The sequence below is a fragment of the Gopherus evgoodei genome, chromosome 5 (assembly GCF_007399415.2).
Source record: "Gopherus evgoodei ecotype Sinaloan lineage chromosome 5, rGopEvg1_v1.p, whole genome shotgun sequence".
Lineage (NCBI taxonomy): Eukaryota > Metazoa > Chordata > Testudines > Testudinidae > Gopherus > Gopherus evgoodei.
The window spans coordinates 104,954,428-104,976,158 of NC_044326.1; the positions used below are offsets into that span (position 1 = coordinate 104,954,428).

Consider the following 21,731-nt stretch of genomic DNA (forward strand, 5'->3'; position numbering starts at 1 on the left):
TAGAGGGAAGATAAAAATCTTACGCATTTACTGTGTTTTTGACTGAGGCTACCATAGAATCATAGAATATCAGGGTTGGAAGAGACCTCAGGGGGTCATCTAGTCCAACCCTCTGCTCAAAGCAGGATCAATTCCCAACTAAATTATCCCAGCCAGGGCTTTGTAAAGCCTGACCTTAAAAACCTCTAAGGAAGGAGATTCCACTACCTCACTAGGTAACCCATTCCAGTGCTTCACCACCCTCCGAGTGAAAAAGTTTTTCCTAATATCCAACATTAATCTCCCCCACTGCAACTTGAGACCATTACTCCTTGTTCTGTCATCCGGTACCACTGAGAACAGTCTAGATCCATCCTCTTTGGAACCCCCTTTCAGGTAGTTGAAAGCAGCTATCAAATCCCCCCTCATTCTTCTCTTCTGCAGACTAAACAATCCCAATTCCCTCAGCCTCTCCTCATACGTCATGTGCTCCAGCCCCCTAATAATTTTTGTTGCCCTCCACTGGACTCTTTCCAATTTTTCCACAGCCATCTTGTAGTGTGGGGCCCAAAACTGGACACAATACTCCAGATGAGGCCTCACCAATGTGGAATGGAGGGGAATGATCATGTCCCTCGATCTGCTGGAAATGCTCCTACTTATACAGCCCAAAATGTCGTTAGCCTTTTTGGCAACAAGGGCACACTGTCGACTCATATCCAGCTTCTTGTCCACTGTAACCCCAAGGTCCTTTTCTGTAGAACTGCTGCCTAGCCATTTGGTCCCTAGTCTGTAGCAGTGCATGGAATTCTTCCATCCTAAGTGCAGGAGTCTGTACTTGTCCTTGTTGAACCTCATCAGATTTCTTTTGGCCCAATCCTTTAATTTGTCTAGATCCCTCTTTTTCTTATCCCTACCCTCCAGCCTATATCCCTACCCTCCACCATAATTTATGTGCATTTAAATATCATTTTAGAAGGGTAGTAGTAGCCATTTTCAAAATGTGTAGACACACATAACAAAGTGTAACACCATTTTTGTATTGTGCACAGTACATAAACTTTTATATTTATACTAATAACCCATCTTACCAATCAATCCCCCTGTGGTAGTTATTTCTATTAAAGAACTGTACCTCCTCAAAGGTTTTTGGGCTGGGGGAGTTACTAATGATGGAAGGATGCATAATCAGGAACAAATACAAAGCTGTGGTACCTGAAAACAGGATGAAAGTCCAAAAGTTAACAAAGCATATATATTCTGTGGGTCAGAACCTCACCTGGTGTAAACCAGCATAGCTCCATTGAATTCAATGATTTTATGCTGATTTACACCAGCTGAAATCCTGGTCCTATAATTCTTAACCAAAAACATTTAAAGAAAATTGCACAATTAATACTGAATACAGGAGCATCACTGTTGATGATAGACCTATTAATGTTTTTAAAACTTGATTTTAAAAACAAATTATTATATCTGTGCTGAAGTTGTCACAAAAAAGATTGACAAACTCCAGCCACTTAAGCTCTTGTTAGATATATTAACAGTAGGTGGTTGTTGGCATATGAAAGGGAGTAGATTAAAAAATGTGCCATTTTCTGATCACAAAGAGAAGCAACTATAAATTTAATGAATAAAGTCCTGCAGCCTTACAATTCTACCTGTCCTGTAGGGATTTCCTGACTTGCAGTGTAAATTCCACTGAATAACACTGACCTGCTATAAACAAGACACACTTTTCCTGTAGGACAGGTTGAAGCTTGGGGGTCATGGGACTGTGTACATGTTTTGAAAAATTACTGCCTTTCCTCTCTCAGCTTTGATAAAATCCTGTCAATCACTCAGTCACCACTTAATCTGTTTATCAGAGTGTTAATCACATCACTTCTCAGTTAAACCCAATGAAAAATCTAACACACTACACTACATCTACATTGTCTGTGTAACATGTTATCATCACTTACATTATCCAGGATACAATAATGTCAGAAAATAAAAAGTGCTATCAGATAATCAAGGTTTATACAAAGCTTGGAGTGATTAAAACTAATTCTCTATTGTAATAATCTGAATTTGCATGTCACCAGACTCATTAAAATGCAGTAAACTCTCACCAGTTTTCTGGGGTCCTATAACCAAGAATTTTGGTAATCGATCACAGGTTTTTTCTCTAGACCAGATATCTCTGTGCCGCTTGTCATCACAGGGATTCTAAGTGGGACAAAAGCAATATCTGAGAATTTTATTTGTAATTTTTTGTTCAGTTTTTGCCCTACATACATAAATCTCCAGGAGCTATCGGTCTACAAGAAATCGTAGTAGGAAATGTTATCTGCTCCTTTACTATGGATACCAATATGCTATGTGACAAATTCTGATCTCACTTACAGTGATGTAAATGGATTTACTCCAGATCTACAATGTAACAGAGAACAGCCGCTCTGAATTCATCTCTGTGTTAAGATGAACGTTCAAGCAACTGTATTCAAAAAATGTTGTTTTCACTGTGATCTCCTTCTATGTATATATCCATCCAAGTTCAAAACAGACATTGGTTTAACAGACAAATCCATTCCTGGTGCATGCATTCAGTGGAATTATGCCCGGGGTGAATCTGGTCCATTGTAGTTTAGATGTAAGAACCATTCAAAATGAGCAATTTGATCACTTGCATAAAAATGGAGTTGTACTTAAATCACTAATGAAGTTTTCTAATTGCCAACTCATTCTCTCTTACCCTTATATAACGGCTAAGACCCTAAGATGGGCTGCAGTTTTTAAAATGAATGAGTGGCTGATTACAGCTTTAAAACTTTGTTTTGATCCTCTGCATTCATATGTAGGTATCCAGAATTTCTGTGCATCTCCAGCTGGCATGAAGAGTGTATGCTCAGCCTACCACACTCTTCGAAGTAAAAAATATACAGGTGTTTAATAGCATGCAAAAAGACTTTCATACTAGAGTTCATTTTGCTACCAGTTTCACATATGGGCATAAGGTGGCACCTAGTACTGTCACTAAATAAAGGAGAAGTCAAAATACTGCTTGTGTACACAGATCGGGTATATATTGCTGTGCTGCTGCTTAGCAATATATACCTGATAGTAAGGGGAAATCAGGCTTTTTTTTTAGGCTTTTTTTTTTTTTCTAAAGAATCTTCTGGATTACACCAGAAAAACTAACAAATATGCTGGTAATATAATTTGTCGTAAAATGAATAGGAACACAGTATGTCCTGGCAGCTACAATGTAGTGCAAATGTTTTAAAGCAGAAGTAAGGAATTTCCTATGAATTGTATGCAAACAAACTGCAACACTGTCTGTACTTTTTATTCAAAATTATTTGCAATTTTTTTCAACAAATGATTCTAAATCTGCAGGTCATTTAGGTACAGTACATTGCAAATTTATGAAATTCATGCTGAGTTTGTTACATGGCATTGTTTTTCTTCTCTGATTAGATGTTTTATTTAACTAAATAACAGCAGTGTGAATTTCAAGCTGTGTATTACATTTTAAATTTGACACTCACACTTATTGATTAGGCATGTAATTCAAAATCCACTATTGAAAAACATTTGAGTGTTCACGTTTAAATTGTGCTTTTTGAGGATATTTGCTTTAGTAAAGCGTGTCCTTAGGAATATTCTTGCAAAGCCAACCAAAAAGGGGTAGGATCACACTGAAAGTGAATTTGTTTGTCAGAATGAATATTCAGAGACAGTTTTCTACAATATTTGGGCAGCTTTAGTTTTAATGTGTAAGATTAGTTCAACATTAAAGAAAATTATTATATTGGCATAACTGAATTGTCACCAATTTTGTGCACAAGCAAGGCTGCAATGTTCACTAGGTCCATCAGTTGTTTTTCTGTATCTTCAGTGACCATGGTGTAATGATTAGGTGATTCACTGAATGTGTGTCAGTTCCAGGGTCAGTGCAGACTGCAGCATATGGTAGTCACATCCTGATATTTTCAGCTTGCTCACTTTTAAATAAAAATAATTAAATCAATGGAGTTGATACCATCAATAAATCAGGCTCAGTATTGGTAAATTTCTTCCTTGGCCAGTTCCCATCCTTTTTGTGAATTACTTTTAAATCTATTTCTAGTAGGCCAGTCATACTAGAAGAGGGTTAGGCAACCTATGGCCCGTGAGCTGAAGGCAGCACGCAAGCTGATTTTCAGTGGCACTCACACTGCCCAGGTTCTGGCCACTGGTCCGGGGGGCTCTGCATTTTAATTTAATTTTAAATGAAGCTTCTTAAACATTTTAAAAACCTTATTTACTTTACATACAACAATAGTTTAGTTATATATTATAGACTTACAGAAAGAGACCTTCTAAAAACATTAAAATGTATTACCGGCACGCGAAACCTTAAATTACAGTGAATAAAGGAAGACTCGGCACACCATTTCTGAAAGGTTGCCAACCCCTGTTCTAGTGTCTAGGCACCAGTGAGCCTTAATCCTCTCTCCAGGTAGTAGGATAAACTCCTCTGCCTTTGCACATGGCAAGAGATACAATTTCCTTAATGGCAAAATATCAATTATTTTTAAAAGATGTGTTAAAACAAAATTCTTCACAAACAAGACAAAAATATTCTCTGTTCATCCCTTCTTTTATAATCCTACCTGCCAGAGAGGGTCCTTCTGCTCAGGAAAGAGCTCAAAGTACTTGTGAGCCAGCTGGACTGGAGGCAGAGTTTGCAGTTTCAGGTTGGTCCAGCTCTGAACAAAGTTGGCTAGATTCACAAAGGTATACAACCCCAGGCGATCATTCCCATAGTTGGACAAATGGGTCATGAAGATGCTGATCTTTAAAAATAAAATGAAGTACATGTTCTCTTATTGTTTCACTAGATGGCAGTGCAGCCATAACGAAGTTTGTTTTTGACAGCTACTTCCATTTAGAACTGCCAGTGGTTTTGTTCACATAGGAAAAGAGTCTACCACCAGCCTCACTAAACAGAATTTTTCTCCTCAAGTGGACCTACTGAAATCAAAGGGACTATTTATGGAGTAAGGCACTACTCAATGTGAGACTGTGGTGCATACTTTTACCAAATTATATAATATTCACAGCAACCTTATTATTTATAGCAGTGCAGATGGGCAAAGGAGGGCATTGCAAAAATAGCACACACAGGTACCTCTTAATGTGAAATATACATGCAGCAGGGGCTAGAAACAAATAAAAAATCTGGATGTTATTTTAAAGGAAGAAGAGGGAGTACTTGGAGAACAAGAGGATATCAGACCTTTACTGTTATAAATATTGTGATCCAAATGTTATTTAAGCTGTACATTATTAAGGTAGAGAACTCATCTTCCTATGTGCCTGTAAAGCACCCTACTATACCAATGGTGTTATATAAAAATAAGAGATTGAGAGTTTTGGAAGTTGTGAGCTCTTTGATGACAGATAGCCTAATTAACTGGCCTAAATTCTCAAAAACAATTATTTGATGTAGTAAATCCTTTGACAATGTCCAACTGCTTATTAGAGATATTTTGTCAAACAATAAGCACATTGTCAAACCAAAAATGGGGGGGGGCATTTTCTTGCAGCAAATCAGAAAATTTTCAAATGCTTTTGTATGAAATATTTGCAATGAAAATTTTTCCTTGATTTCCTAAGAGCTGATTAATTTTCTTGTATTTTGCTTTCCTAAGGCTTGATCATGCAGCTGTTACTCAGATGAGTATTCTGAGCTGAGGTGCTGCAGAGTGGCCACACTTACAGCAACCAGCGCTGCAAGTGGTGTTAGATGTGGCCACACTGCAGCGCTGTTGGGCGGCTTCAAGGGGGGTTCCGGGAACGCGAGAGCAAACCGGGAAAGGAGACCAGCTTCGCCGCGGTTTGCTCTCGCGTTCCCAGAGCCACCCAGCAAACCGCAGGGAAGGAGACCTGCTTGCTCGGGGTTCCGGGAACGAGAGAGCAAACCGGGGAAGGAGACCAGCTTCGCCGCGGTTTGCTCTCGCGTTCCCGGAGCCACCCAGCAAACCGCAGAGAAGGAGACCTGCTTGCTCGGGGTTCCGGGAACGAGAGAGCAAACCGGGAAAGGAGATCAGCTTGATTACCAGAGGCTTCCTCCTTCCACGGAGGTCAAGAAAAGCGCTGGTAAGTGTTTACATTGGATTACCAGCGCTGGATCACCAGCGCTGGATCCTCTACACCCGAGACAAAACAGGAGTACGGCCAGCGCTGCAAACAGGGAGTTGCAGCGCTGGTGATGCCCTGCAGATGTGTACACCTTCAAAGTTGCAGCGCTGTAACTCCCTCACCAGCGCTGCAACTTTCTGATGTAGACAAGCCCTCAGTAGTGTTCTCAGAACTCAGAAGGAACAGAGGGTGCTCTAGTCCATAAGATTCCACAGGAATTCCTCCTAGGAAGCACCCATAATCTCATAGGATCACATCCTTAGAAGACACCTCTGTGGGATTGTCTGAGTAAAGACTACTCATGTGGGTAAGGGGTTACAAGATCAGGACCATATGTAGATGCAGTACCTCAACTGAGGCCTACAGGAGTTGCACTCATGAAGAAAAGGTGCAATATTGGGTGCCCAAATACCACGTTGATGAGCACAGTATAAATATACAGCCATACAAAGGCTAGGGCTCACTCGGAGTATTCACGTAAGGGCTGCAAAATCAGAACTCAATTTGCAAAATATTTCATTTTCACAATATGAAAAAGTTTTTCACTGATTCTGCCTTGTGCTCACAGAATAACTTGCAGTTCCCTGCCCTTCAGAAGAGTGAAATTCCCACCCATTGTTTTTGAGAAACCAGTACAAAGCCACATTCTACAGCCTTGCTTCTATGAGAAATTTAACAGTGTTTCAAAAACTCTTCTAATCCTGTTTGTAGATTCATTTCTGTTCTATTGACAGTGAAACTTGCAATGAGCCCTCTTTTTAACAAAAGACATTTCCAGTGAAGGATTCTAAAACCACTTCAGAAACTAATGTTACTGCTTTGTGTGAAGGAATTCAAATCTTAAAGAAACAAAAGGGGAGGGAGAGAGAGAACAGTGTAAGAAGCTGACCTTGTATTGTTTTGGTTTCAAAGTATTTTAAAGCACTGTGGCTTTGTTAGACACACAAGATTTTAAAACTTAGCATTTCTAGTTTTGTAATTCTACCTGAACATTATGCAACATTTGCAATAAGTGAATGCATTGTTTCACAGAACATTTGTTTAATGAGTGTCATTTTGTGACACCTCTTGCCTCGTGACTCAAACCTGGGGTTTCATTTTGTGCTACTTCAGAAAGATAAGGAGATACACTGAGAGATAATTTATTAGCATACAATTTCCTTTTAAAGCTAGAACAGTAACATTTTGTAATAGATGGCAATATTCCCTTTAGGCAAGGCATAATACATAGTTTTGCCAAATGTGTAACCTTTTCAAATGTCCTTTATTATTTTTAGTTCTGAAAACATGAGCAGACCAGCAACAGGACTGTTGTGCTCAGCAAAGATATAATTGGAATGTTTCCACAAAAATGTTGCTTGCTTTCTTGGCAGCTTCTCTCTTTCCTACACCTGTACTGACCTCTGACATTTATAATGTCAGTTCATCTCCTGGCAATTCCTTACCTGTCACAACTTCAGCACTGCACTGGAAGAAAAAAGGAAGAGGACTTGAAAAGGTTATTAGTTCAGGGAAAATATGTATTATTCTTTCCCTGAAGGGAATATCACTATCATTTTAAGAATGTTATAGTGTGGAGGATAAAAAAATGGGCTGAATAGATCATAATAAATCATCTTCAATATATGAAGCACTGTCAATAAGGGGGAAAAATGGCAACAGAGATGTCAATTTGAGTTTTGCCATCATTCTTACACTATAAATACTTGGTGAGTAAATATTTACAACAAAAGAGAGATGATCAAATACCAGTTTAAAACTCAGATTACTAAAAGTTTACAGAAAGCCATATTTATTGTTACCAAATACATGAAATATACAACATCTTTGTATGACAGTGTCTTCTTTACTTCTATAACTAAATCCAATGTATTACTAATTACTTGATATTTTCTGTCAGGGAAAATTTAAACAGTAGTTTCCCTCACATTTATAGATATTCTTCAAGTGAGCAGTTATTAAAGTCATTGCCAGCCACACCGCCTGTTGAATAAGGCCCATAAGTAGGGCCCTACCAAATTCACAGCCATGAAAAACACGTCACAGACTGCAAAATCTGACCTCCCCCCCTATGAAATCTGGTCTTTTGTGTGCTTTTACCCTATACTATACAGATTTCATGGGGGAGACCAATGTTTCTCAAATTGTGGGCTCTGAGCCAAAAGAAGGTTGCAGGGGAGGGGTTGCAAGGTTATTTTAGGGGGGTCATGGGATTGCCACCCTTACTTCTGTTCTGCCTTCAGAGCTGGGTAGGTGGAGAGTGGCGGCTGCTGACTGAGGACCCAATGCTGTAGGCAGCAGCACAGAGGTAAGTGTGGCAATATCATACTATGTCATCCTCACATCTGTACTGCCTTCAGAGCTGGGCTCCCAGCTAGCCACTGCCACTGCCACTCTGTGGCCACCCAGCTCTAGAGAAAGGGGGATGAAGGCTCCGCCACTGCCAGCAGCATCGCAGAAGTAAGCGTAGGAGTATTGCACCTCCCAACTCTTTTGGGTCAGGACCACTACAGTTACAACACTGTGAAATTTCAGTTTAAATAGCTGAAATCATGAAATTTATTATTTTAAAAATCCTCTGACCATGCAATTGATGAAAATGACTGTGAATTTGGTAGGGACCTACCCATAAGTATTTCTGAAAATGTAAAATAATGACTCCATCTTGTGCTACCTTGAAAATAAATAAAAATTAGTGATCTAGGGCTCAAGACACCAGTGTATCTGATCTGAGTGCTGCACAGAACTGGAAGTAAGGGGTGGTAATTGCCCCTCCCCTATTTTGGGGCTTGCTACAAGTCAGTGCAGCCCCCTGCACAGGTCAGATCAGCATGTCGGTTGCCTGAGTCTATGTCCATCTACAAAAGGTCCCTGTAGGCCATTCTGGCAACCATGAACAGATGGAGTGTAGCAGTGTTCCGGCAACACTCATTTCCCTGAGAACAAACCTGATCTGCATCATGCACCAGGGGCTTCTAGGAGAGATGAAGCAGAGCCAGATATGCAAACTCTATACCTGCCAGGGGACTTTTGTCTACATTGGGGGAATTCTCTGAGGGTGATCTACAGCACCCTTGTGGCCACTTTGAGAGTCACAATCTGGTTCCTGCTCCCCCCTTGCTGAAATGATGTGCACCAGCCCTTTTGGTAGCTTATATTTCCCTTCACACTGGCTCAGCTGCACAGGCTGGCATGTTGCAGAGCAGAGCCAAGACTCTGCCTATTTCCCACTCCTGCTTTCCCACACACCTGTGCATAAAGGGGAGTAGCTGTCCAGCAAGGTGCTGGCAATGTGGAGAGCCAAAGCAAAGGAGGCTTCTTATGCCTCCTGACTTCTATTCCTGGGCGTGCCGTCTCATCACTGGGTACTGATCATTATTATTTTTCTTGCTTGTTGAGTTTTATTTTGATGAATTATTTTTTTCCATGACCAAAATGCCCCAAACTCTAGTGTAGCAAGTTTTAACAAAAGAGAATGCTTTCTTTTTCCATCCTAGATAATAATTACTATGTTGTTAGCAAATATGTTGTGGTAAAATTTATTCTCTCGAAAAGCCACACCACTAATTGGGAGATCTAACTGTAACATATGTGAGTTTTAGGGAGGCTGAATCCAGCAACTCACATAATTTGTGCTGTAATCCTGCCCCAATAATCTTGCACCTCTGAGCAATCCCATGAGATATAAATGAAGCTTTATCTATTTCTCTATCTCCTTCTTTAAAGTGAACCAGCTCTGAATGAATTCCTGTTTACTCTAACCTGCCTGCATTTTAGTCTATGTCCTTCAGTGAAAACATCCTATTTTAGTCTATTCTATCAAGCCCTCTTATCAGGGCTGGTGCTTCCATTTAGGCGACCTAGGCAGTCGCCTAGGGCACCAGGATTTGGGAGGGTGGCATTTTGCGGCCCTTGGTGGCAATTCGGTGGCGGGGGGGTCCTTCCGCGCTCCAGGTCTTTGGCGGCAATTCTGCGGCGGGTCCTTCACTTGCTCCGGGACCCGCCGCTGAAGTGCCCCAAAGACTGGGAGTGCGGAAGGACCCCCGCCGCCGAATTGCCGCCGACCGGGAGCACGGAAGGACCCCCGCCTAGGGCACCAAAAACCCTGGCACTGCTCGTGCCTCTTATGGCATCTCAGCATTGTCTGTATTTCAGTACAAGCAGGTTCACCCTTCTTAGCCTTTCCTCATAAAGAGACTATCATCTTGGTTGCACTTCACTGCACTGTCTCCATGGGATTTAATATTCGTCACTGAATAGAGATAATTTTTAAAATGATGGTTTGGGACTAAACCTGGCCTTTGGGCAGCAATTCCTTTCTTGCTCCCACCCTCTCTGAATCACAGTGGCAAAGGTGCCCTCCTCTGTTCTATTTCTGCACAGGAGCCCTCTGGGTAGCTGTATAATCAGCTCCTTTTGGCTTTTCGTCATCATCTCCCTTTTCTTTCCTCCACAGAATAAGAGTGGCAAAAGTGCTCTCTCTGTTCTTCTCTCCTTCCAGACCCTGGAGGTAGTTGATCAGAAGTTCCTTTTGGCTTCTGGTTGGTGCTGAAGAAATGATGGGAAACGGGACAGGCATCCCAAAGATATAGCTTTTATCTTTTTAAATGCAATTCTGCATTACTTATTGTGATGGAAATTACATTGTTACAACAGTTCTTCCCAGCTGGGTGAAACAGCTTGTAGGTCAATAATTATCATTTAGCTTGTGATTGGGTCTCTACTATTAAATGACACATGCAAGAAAAAGATGAATTGAAATGCTCTAATTTATCCACCAAGAACAATATATATTTGACAAATAATTTACATAAAATGAAAACACTAAAAAAATACTATGCTTCCAGAGAAAGAGAAACTTTATTTTAAAGTAGAGTTTTTAATAAATATCTATTAATTCAAAACAACATTGTTGTACCTATTAACAATGAGAAAGTGAGGAAATTCTTAGTTGAGATTCCATAACATTCATACAGGCAGAAGTTTTTCTGAGAAAAGTAGAGTAGCCCCCTTACTTCATTTTGCCTTCCATTCAACGAACTTTGGGGACCCCTCAGTGTTGTTGTTTTTAGGGATGTATGTGTGAGCACTCTCTTATCCTTCTGTGCCCTGTTTCCACTTTCTTGCCTCAATCATCCTCTTCCTTCAGAAAGGAGAGAGGACCACACCAAGGAACACTGTAATAGGGGAGAAATTAACCGTGGTAAGTAGCGTGCGTCCTGAGGTTTGTTCAATTATTGTGAATAACTGATAGGGAGGGAAGGAGAGAGTCTGGCTGGCTTGAGTAGGGATATTGGACTGGAGTTTGTGGATTTTCCCATTGTGCAAACATCCTCCTCTCAGGTCTGTAAAACATACCAAACCTCAATTTGAGCATATTCAAATTTTGATACAAATATTTTGCATAGGTCTAGTTTAGGCCCACTATTCTTCCTGCAATCTGTATGCACAAATAACTCCCATTGACTTCAGTAGGAGTTAGTTACACACAGGACTGTTGGATGCGGCTGCAGTTAGTTAAGTAACAATAACATAGGAATAAAGAGCAAGTAAACTGTATAACAAAGTTCTCACTATTTTTACATTTTGGACTTGGGACCAGATTAGCCATAAGAGAAAAGGCTGATAGGTACACATTTCTCCTGGATCAGACACTGCTGTCATCTTTGAGTAAATTTAACTTTAATTGACTCATTTTCTTATTGTTAAACCATTCACTTACATATTTTTGTCATGGGCACAATTTTGCCCTCAAATCCATGTCAAATGTTGTGCACCAATATACCAGAGTAGAATTAAGGGTTTATAATTCAATACACTAAATTCAGTACTTTAAAAAATATGATTGATGATTAATGAGTCTCTCTCTTAGGTGCTAGAAGGAGATGCATTACAAGTTTAATATATTGCTGTCATTTTAGCTGCTGAACAAATGTTTACAGGCCACAAGTGTATGTCTAACTCTCAGACCACCTATTTTCCAATTAATTTTGCATTGTGTACACTGTGTTTGCAGTTCTGATATTGTCTCCATATTTCTCAGAAGAGTTCAGTTTCAGGTATTCAGAGACTTTAACAGCTGTTCTTGCTTTATTAGACTCACAAAATGACAGAATAATGAATTAGGTTGCAGTCTACATATTTTTAAATTGGTTAAGAGACATTCCTTTTTGAGCTGTGTGGCAAAAGTTGTACAGCATTGTCTCATAGCTGCCATTGACTTGTCTATTTGTAAAGCTATAGATCCAATTAGTTTAATTTAATTTACACAGTGGAATGTATTTTCTCCACAAAACCTGCTAGAATCCTGGAACATTTATTAAAATAATACAGTTACATATCTGGTCTAGTGGATGAAGAACTGGACTGAGTCAGGAAATCTGAGTTTTACATTGAGCTTTATCACATATTACTTCTGTGATCTTGGGTAAGTCACTTAACTCTTCTGTTGCAGTTTCCCAGTTTGGGTCCAAGAAGAATTTCTGTTCCTAAACTCATGAGAGCTCAGAAATGCTGCCATAAGCATTACTGGAAGCACAAGGGATTCCAAAATGGGCAGGAAGAGATGGGGAAGAGGTGAGGCTATTGCTCGGCCTTCTTCCACACCATCCTGTGGAGCAGGAGTAGCATGTAGAGTAGAATCAACATGCAGAGAGCAGACTGTGTTCCACAAAGGGGTGAAGTAGGAGGTATACTGCCCCATGCATGTCAGAGAGCTCTGGAAGGCACCTCGCATCTCAATGCTCCTTCTGGGGCAATGTGGGCTGTGCCTAACAGGTACACTATAGCTTACAGATATTGCATAAAGCAGTTAATGGACTGGAGGATCTGACCCTGAATGCCTTTACTTTTATATCTGCTTCAGTAGTTCCAAAGTTAACTATCCACAAGGCCCACATTAAGAAACAGCAGGATCCCCTGGCTCTAATACACATTCTCATTTTCTGTGCTAAAGATGGTAATTTCTCCCTTGTTGCAAGTCAATTAGCTTAATAATAGTTCTACTTACTATAACATGGGAAAGGTGGACAACAAAGGAAAATAATACTTAGAGTTCAGTGCACAGCAAATTATAGTTATTTTAGGGTGAATCAGATGTCAGGCTTAAACCACTGAAATCTTGCTTCTTGCGTCAGTTGTGCTGTAACCATAGACAGAATACATACGTGCAATATATTATTTTCAAAGTAGGTATGTCTACCACTGCAGTGCTTTCAATGGGGTACCTTTCCACAGTGCATTTTCCTTCCTCCCTTAGATTCAGAGACATATAATGTCTTTTGATGAAGTAAACATAAGTGCATGTGTTACACTTTTTTGGGGTGGGGGTGGGATCTAAAAGGATTTCCCGAGCCATGATTTCCTCAGTAAGGATTGATGGACATCTTGTGGCATGACAAACCTCCTGAGTGGTATCTAGCCAAAACAGTTTGAATTACTGTGTAAGAAGTTATTTTAGTGTCAATCCTGCCAGGTGCAGAATGCTTTCTGGAAAGCACTAAGAACCTCAACTCTCACTGACAGCAATGAGAAATGAGAACATTCACTACTTTCTGGACTTTGTCCTTGTTGAGTTGTATAGTTTTATATTAAGAACCTTTGAGCCTAATAAATGGCTCATATTTTAGGCCTGGTCTACACTGGGGGGAGAGGTGGTTGATGTAAGATGGGCAACTTCAGCTACAGGAATACCGTAGCTGAAGTTGACGTATCTTATTTTGACTTACCTCCAGTCCTCACGGCATGGGATTGATGGCCATGGCTCCCCCGTCGACTCCGCTACTGCTGCTTGCTCTGGTGGAGTTCCAGAGTCGATGGGAGCACGTTTGGGGATGGCTATATCATGTCTAGATGAGACGTGATATATCGATCCCTGATAAATCGATTGCTACTGCTGATATGGCAGATAGTCTGGACATCTTTCTCTCTGCTAGGTTCCCCGGATGATTTCATGATTTAGCAAATAAACCAAATAGATTCAAAAAGTGAAATAAGCTCGTCTTGTAATAAATTCCAACCTGTTGATGGGAAACTCATGCAGATGAATACAGCACATTTCAATACATTTCATCTGCTGAGGAAATATATATTATAAATGAAAAAAATAAAATGCATATCTACAGTGAACAGATGTGGAATAGTCTCCCCTCCATGAAAGTCTCACCTGAATCCCGAAGATTTAAAAATTGGCTTCAAACCTGAACCATGATATTTTATATTACAACCACATTTTTTGTTAGCATTAGCTATTATAACTTTGAACATTCTTGTTATCCTGCTAAATCACCAATCCCTTTTTGAATCTTGCTAAATGTTATATGAAAACTTATTTCCTTCTATCATTTTTGAATTTTCTACCTTTTAACTGAATTGAATATTCCCTTGTTCTTGTGTCATGAGCCAGGGAAAACAGAACCTTCTGATCTATCTTTCTAGACCATTCATTATTTTATATACTTTTATCAGGTTCTCTTTTATTCATCTCCTTTCTTAGATAAACATCCCAAACTTTTCAATCTCTCTTCAAATTAGGTTCTTTCCATGACCATGGTCATTCTTGTCACTGTTGTCTTATCTGCTTCTAATTCTGCAATATCCTTTTTTGAGATAGAGTGACATGTACTGCAAACGGTATTCCAGATTAGGCCATACTACTGCTTATATAATGTAATTATAATATTTTCAGTATTATTCTACAGTCTGTTCCTTAGGCATCTCAAAATCTTAAATCATAATGAATATGCACATACGTTCCAGCTCCCCTGAAGAGAATGACAAAACTCCCATTGACTTCAATAGTGCAAAACTAGACCCTTGGTCAAATTATGTTTGGAGAATACATTCCACCACACATCCTAATGTACAAACTTACATATGTGTACTAAACACTTTGAAACTTCTCTGTTACCATACCTTCTCATTACTGGCATACAAACAGAAGTCCATAATAGATACTTTGGAATCAAATTAATACAAATAAACCATGATCTATTTTAAAAATCACTGAGCTGATACTCCTGGCCACTATGCAGCATGGACGGGAGCTAACACTCAGTTATGTCATGAAATCGAGCAGGGAAGCTGATGGCATCGCAGACCCAGAGACAAATGAGCGTTATGGAACACATTTCTCTGCCACTCCGTAGTCATCATCAGACCCTTTATACAAGCAAGTGCTGCATTGCTCATTGGGACTTTGCATTAATTTGGGGACTTAACCAGACAACAGTTGTTCTAGGTAGCACAGAAGCCCATATATTTTTTTACAGAAAATACAACTCCTCTATAATGTCCTTTATAGGTTCTTATACTGTGCTCATCACTATAGTATCTAAACATCTTCCAGTAGTTCATTAAGCAATGTGAATACACACCCCTCATGTGGTGTTTGTTCTCTTATCTTCTCTCTAAGGGAAGAAGTGGACTGTCTTGTTTAGGTTTAGGGATTTTTTTTTTAATCTACATGTTGCAACATATTTATGTCAGAGAAAGCAAAGTCAAATAAATACGCCTTGTAATTGAAACAGAAAGGGAGAGGTCTGTGATGGTCCTTAGTCCTTGTGGGAATTCATTCCACAGTCTCGGATCGGCCTCTGAGAAGTTCTCTTGCACAAACTAACTTTATTCTTACTGTAGAGCACTCCAGAGAAGCGAACTTATTGACCACTGTTTTCATCCCAGAGCTTTAGGTTGTCTTGCAGCTATCCTAAACCCAGTCCATGAAGTGTCTTGAAGATAATGACAGAGACCTTGAACTTAAATTGATATTCTATGGGAAGACAGCATAGAGAGTAAAGGACAGGTCTGATGTGCCACGTTAGCCTGTATTACTGAGAGGATGTGCTGCTGAGTTCTATACCATTTGGAGTTTCCTAAACTTTGAAGGCTCAGATATATCACATTGCTGTAATTCAGCTGAGAAGTGACAAAGGCATGAATAACTGAGACCACATCATCATCCAATAGGATAGGATAGAGTCTTTTGCCAATGGGAGATTACAGAAAGCTTTATTTGTACAGGCTGTAATGTGAGAGCTTATTACGAGTAAGGAATCCAGAAGTGCTCATAATCTACAGACTGACTTGACCAATTGCGGGTGTGTACCCTCAAGGAGACTGCACCATGGATGCAAACCCTTCACATGCTTTCCTCTGCCTAACCTCTGTCTTCCTTGGGTTCAGCTTCAGCTAGCTTTTCTTCATGCATGAACTGATCTTGCCCAAGCAGAGGCCATCTTGGTGGTAGTGGTCTGGTCATATGTGATGAAGGTAGAATTGTGTGTCATTTGCACATTGCTGGCATTTGAGTCCATGTCATCTGACCAGTTCAGCTAGTATAGTTGCTTGTAGATGTTGAAAAAGACTGGAGAGAGAATTGATCCTCATGGGACTCTATAAGTGAGGGGTCTAATAGTGGAAATGCAGTTTCCCATTATTACTCATTAGGTGCATCCCTCCAGGAAGGACTCCGACCGTTTCAGTTCATTACCCTGGACTTCTGCCACCTCTGTCAGGCAAGACAGAAGTATTGCAGAGTCAACAATGTTAAAAATGCTACAGAGAAGTCCAGGTGGAGAAGACTAGCTAGGAACAGCAGGAGATCATCCATCAGTGCCACTGAAGCGGTTTCAGTCCCATGTCCTTGCCTGAATCCTGATTTTCTAGGTGTAGATTGTTAGCTTCAGTTAAATTAGCTTGTAGTCGGCCTTTGGCTAGCTTCTCTGCAAGCTTGCTCAGCAATGGGAGGTTTGACACTGGGTGTTAGTTGGCTAGAAGCAATATATTCTGGCGAGGTTTCTTCAGTGCTAGTCAGACTATTGTGTGTTTGAAGGAGGATGGGAAGATTATTTCTCTGAATGAGACATGGTTTATTTTAATCAGGAGTGGCATCTATGGTTCATGTCTCTCTTTCAATAGCCAGGACAGGCATGGATCAGATTCACAAGTCTTCAGTCAAGATGCCTTTATGGTTCCAGAATTATCTGATGAGTGGCTGCACTTAACTCTAAGAATGTAGGTGGGCTGTCAGTTGGTGGCTATTAGTGGAGCGGATATAAGCTGCTTGAGAAGGCTTGCTGAATGTGTGTGATCTTTTCAGCGAAGCAGGATGACAGTTCTTCACAGTACTTGGTGCTCTGTTCTGATGCAGGTTGTAGGCACTCAGGATTGATGAAGTACATTATCACCCTGGATAGCTCCTTGAGCAGGATTTGGCAGCTTCAATGGAAGCTGATAGGAAAGTTCTCTTGGCCTGTAATACAGACTCTGCATTGGCTTTGAGAATTCATTATGTTTGATCCTGGAAATCTACATCAGGTGCTCTCTCAATTTAAACTCCTCCACTTACATATACAAACAGTCTTGTCACATGTGCTCCACTTCTCTTGGTAAATATGATGGACATAGGTTAGTAGTATGGATGTATGTCCATAATATCCACAGTGTTTTGTATGTGAGCAAGAGAAAAATAGAATGAGATAGAGAAACGTTCACATAGATTTATATCAAAGGTGTGTTTGTACGTTCAATTCTGCTTGGCCCTTGGATCTAATTACTCTCAAACTGGCCCATGGCTAGTAATAGTGTCTTCTTGTCATGTTTTATTAGTAAATCCTACAAAAAATGATACTGCTGATGGCAGTATCCTATATCTACCTGATGGTTATATATAATTCAAAATCTAAATGCTCACTTTTTTTCATCGTTCACAAGATACCCTTAGGAGATTGGTATCATTACATTCTTTGAGACACTGTTTCTACTAATCCAGAATATTCATTTAATCCTGCAGACGAAGATGGATGAATCAGGCTTTCATTGAAGGGTCTAACAATTTTGGCAGACACAGATACTTAACTGAAATATTTTTGATGCCGTTACAGATATAGTATGCCTAGAAATTGCACTAGTTTATTTAGTTTTTATGGAATCATTTGGGATTTTAAAAACATGTTTTGGTTAAATTAATGCAAATTAATATAATTTTTTAAAAAGAACAACATTTTCTTCCCTAAAAGTTTCTTAGGGCCACATTTTGCCACTTTCATGATGAGTATTACTTTACCCTGTGAGGTGCAAATTGTTAAGGATGGACCCTTAAATGTTTATTGTCTGACTGGGTAAACAGAGGTAGAGGGCAAACAACACTTTAATTCGGTCCTTCTTTTTGTTATGTTTAGTAGGTTCACATTTCCTTATACTAGTGGTTCTCATACTGTGCTTTGTGGACAGATTACTTGCAGGTCATATGGTGCGTGCATCTCCTGCTCCCAGCTGTTTCCACAGAATCAAGGTTCTTTGTAAGGAAGGGGTTGTAAACCTATTGAAGCAGCTGAATACAAAAAGGAGGATCCAATCTATGTGGCCCCACTTGGAGCCACTTCTACATAAAAAGGAGAACAAGGAGAGGAAATAAGAGTAATCCTCAGAAACGAGAGACCAATGACTAACAGAGTTTCCAGCTGGATAGATGACTAATGACATCTGATACCACATTTGTCTTACATATAAGTAAGAATAAGAGCCATAAGATCTGAGATCTCTTGCTAGTTCCACCATGTGGCTTTGGACAAGTCACATAACCTCTGTGTGCCTCAGTTTTCTGATCAGCAAATGAGAAAAATAATATTCGTATACTAATAATACAGGCCTGTTGTGAGGCTTGATTCATTAATTTTTATGAAACATTGCGCTAGATCCTCAGCTGCTGTAAATTTGCCCAAGTCCATTGACATTAAGGAGAATCTGGCCCTTTGAGATCTCTAACAGTAGAAATGTAAAGTATTATTAAAAAGTAGGCAATGAGTTATAAAACTATTCAGTCTCCTTTCACAGTTAGGTAGCTCTTAAGCACTCAATGCTTTATAAACATAATGGGCATTGCTGCCAAGGTCTTTCTACAGCCACTATCAGATCACAATTCAACCAGCAGGCTAGGGATATAAATCCATACAAAATAAATACAGAGGTTTGCAGACCACAAGATTAGCTACTTTGGTACATTAGCTCTTATGTTCCACATAAAATGTAAGTAGCAGAGATCATTTGCAGAGCAGGATTTCCTGTGTAGACTGATGCTTTTCTTACCTGCAGGGCTACTGAATTGAGAATGCCCTGGGAAAATGGCACTAATACAGGTTCTCATATGTCAAAAGCTTACAGATTCACATATGGTGCTGTTTTTTGTGGTTCATTCTGTACTTGTGGTTGTTTCCAGACTATTACAGGAAGAAAGTCTCTCTGGTGAAAAGCTACCATTATATGACCAGACCACAAAGAATGTTTTGGGGGTGATTTTTATGGGAATTGAGTTCAATGTGAAGTACTCTTATGCATTTCATACAGAACTAGGTTAATAACTTAAACCACAGACACAAAAAACAAAAACTATATTCACATTATCTTAATAGTCCAAGCAAAACTGACAACATAAGTGAAATCATACTGAGGGCTTAAATTTAATTTTAAATTCACCTTATCAAAAAATTTCTGTGAACTGTACAAGTATTTACTTCACCTTTTTTTTTTTAGAAGAGAATATTATTTACTTGACAGTGTAATGGTTCCTTCGAAATGGCTCCTCTTAATGTTTTTGTATCTATGGCCAAGTGATATAAAGAGAATTTCTCCCAATGGAAGTTTTGTTTCCTGTAGTAGGCTGAACATATGATTATTTCCTCAAAAATAAATCCAAACTACTTTATTGTAAGTACATGAAAGTTTGTGAAATAAAACATGTAATAATCACTGAAATATAAGAAAATACGTACTTTACCTTTTGAAGTAGGGTAGGGACTGAATGGCTAGGCAGCAGTTCTGCAGAAAAGGACCTAGGGGTCATAGTGGATGAGAAGCTGGACATGAGTCAACAGTGTGCCCTTGTTGCCAAGGCTAATGGCATTTTGGGCTGTATAAGTAGGGTCATTGCCAGCAGATCGAGGGACGTGATCATTTCCCTCTATTCGACATTGGTGAGGCCTCATCTGGAGTACTGTGTCCAGTTTTGGGCCCCACACTACAAGAAGGATGTGGAAAAATTGGAAAGAGTCCAGTGGAGGGCAACAAAAATTATTAGGGGGCTGGAGCACATGACTTATGAGGAGAGGCTGAGGGAACTGGGATTGTTTAGTCTGCAGAAGAGAAGAATGAAGGGGGGGATTTGATAGCTGCTTTCAACTACCTGAAAGGGGGTTCCAAAGAGGATGGATCTAGACTGTTCTCAGTGGTACCGGATGACAGAACAAGGAGTAATGGTCTCAAGTTGCAGTGAGAGAGGTTTAAGTTGGATATTAGGAAAAACTTTTTTCACTCGGAGGGTGGTGAAGCACTAAAATGGGTTACCTAGTGAGGTGGTGGAATCTCCTTCCTTAGAGGTTTTTAACATCATGACTGGGATGATTTAGTTGGGGATTGATCCTGCTTTGAGCAGGGGGTTGGACTAGATGACCTCCTGAGGTCTCTTCCAACCCTGATATTCTATGATTCTAAGTGTCTACTATTTGCACAAATAAAACATTTTTGCTAGACTTGCAATTTATGATATAAATAGATTTAACACTTTTTAAAAATGTGTATGACAAGCCTCCTTTTTTAAATTGGCTATCCATCAGCCCAAAGCCAAACAGCTTAAGAACTATTTTAAAATAAGTATTTAAAACTTATGGTCTATCTTTTCAAAGGCAGACCGTAAATTTATACCTACAATTTGTCATGGCAAAATTTTGGCATTCTATTTATGTGTATATGCAATTACAAAAAAGAGTGCATTTAATGCCCATTATTTTATATTGTATTGTATGCTGAATAATGTTACATTGCTTAATGTTACATTGTGCGATCATGTATATTGTAACTCATACAAAGACACTATTGTACTTTCAATCAACAACTGCTAGGCAGGTATGCTGAAACATCTATGTTACTACTGTTTATCTTGTCTTTCTCCCCAGTTTATGTATTTTATACATCAGCTGTTATATTGCAATATGTAGAGATTGTAAGCTCTTTGGGGCAAGGACTAACTTTCCATTATATGTGTATACAGTACCTCACACCAGGGGGCCCTGATCTCCAACTGGGGTCTCCAGATGCTACAATAATTCAAATAAAAAATAAAAAACAATAAAACACAAAAGGAGGCACTGTTTAGAGTAGAAGGAAATCTTAATTTTGAATGTCTTGAATTTTGTACAATTAAAGTCTCAGCTTTAAAACGTAATCCTCAATATTAATGGCTTTTTTTTAATATGCAGTAATTTCTTTAGAGACAATTGGAAAAAAGGGAAATAATATTAATGAAGTAACAAAAAGCAGGAGAGAATGCAGCCAGAATTGCAGAAAGAAGTTCTATTTACAGTGGAATAGCAGCAATAGTGTAGTGTAGAAAAGGAACACATATTTTATGGTCTGTTTCCTCAAAAGTGTCACATCCAAATACAGCATAGTATCAAGCTTGTTTTGGTTAAGAGATCTGATAAGTATACAGCGCATGGTGTTGCTGTATTAATTTAAATCACAGGAAATGAGATGGCTGGATTAGGACTAAAAGGTCTCCTACACAACATTGCAGAGCATTAGTGCTA

The 21,731-nt window shown here is 39.5% G+C and overlaps 1 protein-coding gene across 1 annotated transcript in view; it reads right to left on the reverse strand.

The window, feature by feature from the left end:
• Window positions 1–21,731, reverse strand: part of LOC115652371 (bifunctional heparan sulfate N-deacetylase/N-sulfotransferase 3-like) — a 114,210-nt gene that overhangs the window by 17,575 nt on the left and 74,904 nt on the right. Inside the window, 3 exon segments of the mRNA XM_030564314.1 lie at window positions 1,071–1,194; window positions 2,094–2,190; window positions 4,620–4,802. Coding sequence (XP_030420174.1) covers window positions 1,071–1,194; window positions 2,094–2,190; window positions 4,620–4,802 — 404 coding nt within the window.